Source organism: Rhagoletis pomonella, unplaced genomic scaffold, assembly GCF_013731165.1.
Source record: "Rhagoletis pomonella isolate Grant_MI unplaced genomic scaffold, Rhpom_1.0 Rhpom_scaffold_00007, whole genome shotgun sequence".
NCBI classification, from domain to species: domain Eukaryota; kingdom Metazoa; phylum Arthropoda; class Insecta; order Diptera; family Tephritidae; genus Rhagoletis; species Rhagoletis pomonella.
The window spans coordinates 60078538-60083214 of record NW_023458561.1 but is presented as its reverse complement, the minus strand read 5'-3'; the positions used below and the strand labels follow the sequence as shown (position 1 = coordinate 60083214).

At 35.0% G+C, this 4677-nt stretch overlaps 1 protein-coding gene across 1 annotated transcript in view; it reads right to left on the bottom strand.

Annotated features, from left to right (window-relative positions):
* Positions 1-1238: 1238 nt before the first annotated feature.
* The window catches only part of LOC118743925 (guanine nucleotide exchange factor DBS-like), a 107914-nt gene continuing 104475 nt past the window's right edge, over positions 1239-4677 (bottom strand). The window contains exons 11-12 of the mRNA XM_036476685.1: positions 2056-2223; positions 1239-1319 (exon numbers count right to left, since the gene is read on the bottom strand). Coding sequence (XP_036332578.1) covers positions 1239-1319; positions 2056-2223 — 249 coding nt within the window. The remainder of the gene's footprint in view (positions 1320-2055; positions 2224-4677) is intronic.

The window sequence follows — 4677 nt, the reverse complement described above, 5'->3', positions numbered from 1 at the left end:
ACAGTTTTATACTTAAGTATGTATTAGGGTGGTCCTTAAAAATACCACTTTCACGTGGCACCGCTTTATTTGCTCTCTGTACAAAATAAAGGCATCCACGAAAATTAAAAATAAAAATATTTTTGGTCGATATCAGGGCTAGAAAAAACTTGGACAAAATTTTAAGTTTAGTCATTTGTATGAAGAAGTTTCAATAAAATGCCAAATCTGTCAGATTTGAAGTAAAAATTTTGTGTAATCTTTGCAATTTAAAAAAAAAAAAAATTAAAATTTTTTCAAACCCTCGAAAAAATATGTTTCAAATTTTTATGTACCTACGCAGTACAAAATAAAGGTGTGCACCCTACAAAATTTAGATGTTGATATTTTAAGTACCACCCTAATATGTATGTATACCATACTTATATGTAGTATACACGACATAAACATAAATTTATGAGAATAAAGGTATAAGAATGTAATAATGGTAATAATAAGAATCTTGAAAATTGTAGTAGTTATAAAAAGAAAGAAAAATTAAAAATTATCTCGGTCACTAATGTTCTTGCATTGTATTCATAAGTCGAGGAAGTTGTGTACATACAGTTAACATCAATTTCTCATATTGTTCAAGAGATGCGTGGTACTTTAGATTTATAAGATGATAAAATGAAGAAGGGAAAATGTAAAGTTGACCACTTTTTAGGCAACACATATTTAAGTATACCCTTCTCTCAAGTCTCTGTGCACTCTGTATTAAATAATAACCGCCGTTGCACTGGGATTGACTTGCATTTAGGCATCAAGCGCCGTTATAGTTTGCTTCGATTAGCAAGCGGTTAACGTAGAATTAACAAATACATACATAGATAGCGCTTTTGGCATCTAAAGCATTCAAGATTTAGATGTACTAAGAGTGGTGCACTTCAAATTTAAGCATTTATTGGTCCAACTGCTCTTCATACGTCTTTTGTTAATCTCCCTTAAGACTCCTAAAAAGTTCAACTCGCGTCTCCTGGAAATATTAGTTGACTAGTCTGTGTCACCTTGGCCGGGCAACAAAAGCAGTGGAAACCGCTTAAGAAAATACTTTGTTGTAGAAAACGGGATAAGTGGCTATAATTTTTAAAGTCGAGACTTCGGCTAGAGTCTTATAACAAGGTTACTTTTTGGAAGTAAACTTACTTCCTCTGGACACTGGCTAAAAGTATGAAGTATAACTCAGATGGGAATTGGTGATTTGATATTCCAACATCGACTTAACTAAGTACGACGCATTTCAATGCGTGAGTGGTATAGAAATGCATATCAAGCGTAGAATTCTTCTTTCGTTTTGTGATCTGTAACGCATTTTGTATACGAAGCGAAGTATGAGTGAACAAACTACTTACTTTGGGCCAAATGAAGCAATTGCTCTGATTTTCTTGCTTGCGCTGCTTACTAGGTCACAATTTTAAATGTTTTTTATTACATTGAAATTTTCATAACTACGCAGGTAATAACTTAACTGCTAAAATATGTATATTTTTTTTACCCATTTTCTTGTATATATTTGTATGTATATACTTAAGCTTACTAGAAAGTATGCAGAGGAAGAAGAATAAATCAAATGTACAGAGCATATCATCTCAAACACATCTCAATTAAAAACGTACTTATGGTTCTACAACATTTTATTTTGATCATTGTATGCACACACTCGTAATTTATTAACGCGCAAGAAAGAAATGATTTTGCCACCAACTGTGGCCACACTGACCGCATTGAAGCATGGAAGCAGAACCATTATGTTAAATTAAAGTTACATACTGGCGCATGTGTGTCTACAGATATACATACATATCTGATAAAGATGACTAATTTACTTATTGCACACATTTCCATGAGCAATGCGGGGGGTTCTTTAAAGTAGTGCACACAATTTTCAAATATAATTAAAATCTTCATAAACATAACTTCAAAACTGTAAAATCTTGCAACTGCAACTTTTAATTAGACTACTTAAGAATCAAATACGTTCTTTATCCACAAATTGCCTTAATTTAATAAAATTTCTTACGCACTGTTTACACTTACCCTATGCTTCCGCCGCAGCAAGTGTGGTGCACCGCCTTGTGGTTGTAAGGGCACTGCGGGTTCTGGTGTAACTGTTTGCACTGGACGCGGTGGTTTTAAAGCCAATTTTTTGAGACTTGCAATGCGTTTATCGCACATTAATGACACATCATCGATTCGTTGGAGGACCTGTGGAAAAATAATGATAACAAAAATGTGTGGTTACTAGGGTCGTTTGCAAAATACTACATAATAAAACTATAAGAAATTATATGGACATACATTTTAATTTAAGTAATATTAACCATACAGAGGAAAAAGTAACTTTTTTCGGGTAAAAGAATTATTAAAAAGACCTAACAGCTTTCACTCCATCGCTCAATATGCCTTCTGTGCGAGTTTTAAGGTTTGAATATCATACAATTCGAAACAAAAACCTTAAAAGCGTAACGGAGACTAACTCTTGTAAATTAACCCAATCATGACCAATTTTTTTTACCTCTTTGACCAACTACACTGGTGGCAAAATAATTAGATACGATTTGCTTTTACTAGTTTTGATCATTTATTTTTATTTATTAGTTTTACAATGAAAATCACATAACTCCAGGTTTAAAATGTCAATTTTGTTGTGAATTTAAAAATATTTATTTCAATAGTGATATTAAGCTTTGTCCCACGAGTTTGAAATTAAAGTTTTAAACTTTGTACAGGATTTCTAATAATTCAACACCGTTTTTAATTGAAATTTCCAGAAAAATTGCGGGTATGAAGTTTTATAGGCCATTCAATTTTAGTATAATATTGTGCAAGTTTGAATTTGCTAAGAAATCTCGTGCATGTTTGGGGATTTCATTTAATGGCGATGTTGCACATTGCTAAGGCCTTATCATCTAGGAACAAGGGCAAGCTAGGCTACCAGCTCACACCAGTTCTCTTCCCCAGTGATGATATCGAAGTATTTTTCGAAAGAAACTTGAAAGTTAATAAATATACATACACAGCAAGGCGGCCTAGAGTACCTCTATTATGGAGGGACACGTCCAGGTGAGCATACTCCGGTAATACGCAGATGGCCCTTAGTCCACAGAGTGTATCATACCAGACGTAAATGGCCCAAAACTGAAGCTTTCAGTGCCCTTAGGAACCTTCCCAAGTATCTTCCAAGCGGAAGTGTATGCCATTATTCTATGTGTACAGATTAACCTTCGTACAAATTATCGAAGTCAGAGGATCCTTATATGAAATGATCGTCAGGCGGCACTTATGGCTCTCTCATCCTTGGAGATCAAATCCACATTGTCCTGGAGTGCATAGAGAAGGTAACAGGGAACATGGAAGTCGAAGGAAAGGACGTAGCCGATCGGTTAGCTAGATTTGCTACTGAATCGACTCCGATATGACCTGAGCCCTGCTCAGAAAGTTCGACACCGAACTGAAGGAACTGTTTGGCGATGTACCATGGGTCTTCTTCAAGCTAAGAGCTTACTCATTTACCTCCCCAAGAAAAGGCTAAGAATTATTATAGATATTCTGACGGGTTATTGTAGGCTAAGAGGCCACTTGCATAAGCTAAGGTAATCTGGTCAAGCGATCTATATCGCCTTCTGACTCCGCTGGTGTTCCCCGCCTATGATTCTTTGGAGCACTGCCGATGAGGCGGCATTATCGAAAGCCTTCTCCTTATTCGCAGAACCCTTTCGACCTTATACATATCCCAGATAATATCGGGCAGACTACGTCGACTTATTTGTATATATTCGTACTTTCTTACTATTTTCACGTAATTTGGATTTATTATGGATTGGCCTAAAAGAAGGTAAAAATCTTTATTTTATATTCAAGAGAAAAACCCAATTGCTTTTAAATGCCAATGCCGTACGATTTTAGACAGCTTTTAGCTGCCTGTCTGCATATATTACATAAATATTAGAGAGTAATAGTGTTTATTAACAAAATTCTAGCAATCTAAGATAGGATTATCGAAAATCCAAAGTGAACTGGAAGAAAGTGACCCATATTTTGTGACATTAAGTTTTATCATCACTAACATAAGAGCTCTTATTTTCTCTTTCTAAATTTTAAAGCGCTTTTCGATACTTTGTTTACATTTTTAACGCATTCCGCCAACAAAAGAGCTTTGGTTTCCGAAAAAAATTTTGTTATTTTCAGCTGGAGTATACATATCTTCTTACATTTCTACATACAGTGATAAATTTAAGAATTTGAGCTGATTTTTGCTATTGTTAAAAGAACGACAAAATCTTTTTATTTTCATTACAGTTTCTTTTTTTTATGGCGAAGCCAATAAAAATTCTTGACACAACAATACTCTTCTCTGAAAAAAAATAACTAAGAACACCACAAGCGGTCAGCCACAGAGAAAGCTTGGTTGTTAGACGAAAGAAAAGCTCACCTATTCACCTCAGCGTGTAGGAAAATTGTTCAGCGGCGAGTGATTGGCGCATGCGCACCGCGCCTAGAGTTCAAAGCGTGGCATGAAAAGCAAAAATAAACGCTGCCGCTCAAGCACAATGTTGGATTAAATGTAAAGGCAAGTAGTAAAAATGTTCTACTTTCATTGCTTTAGAAATAGTAACGGGTGATTTTTTTGAGGTTAGGATTTTCATGCATTAGTATTTG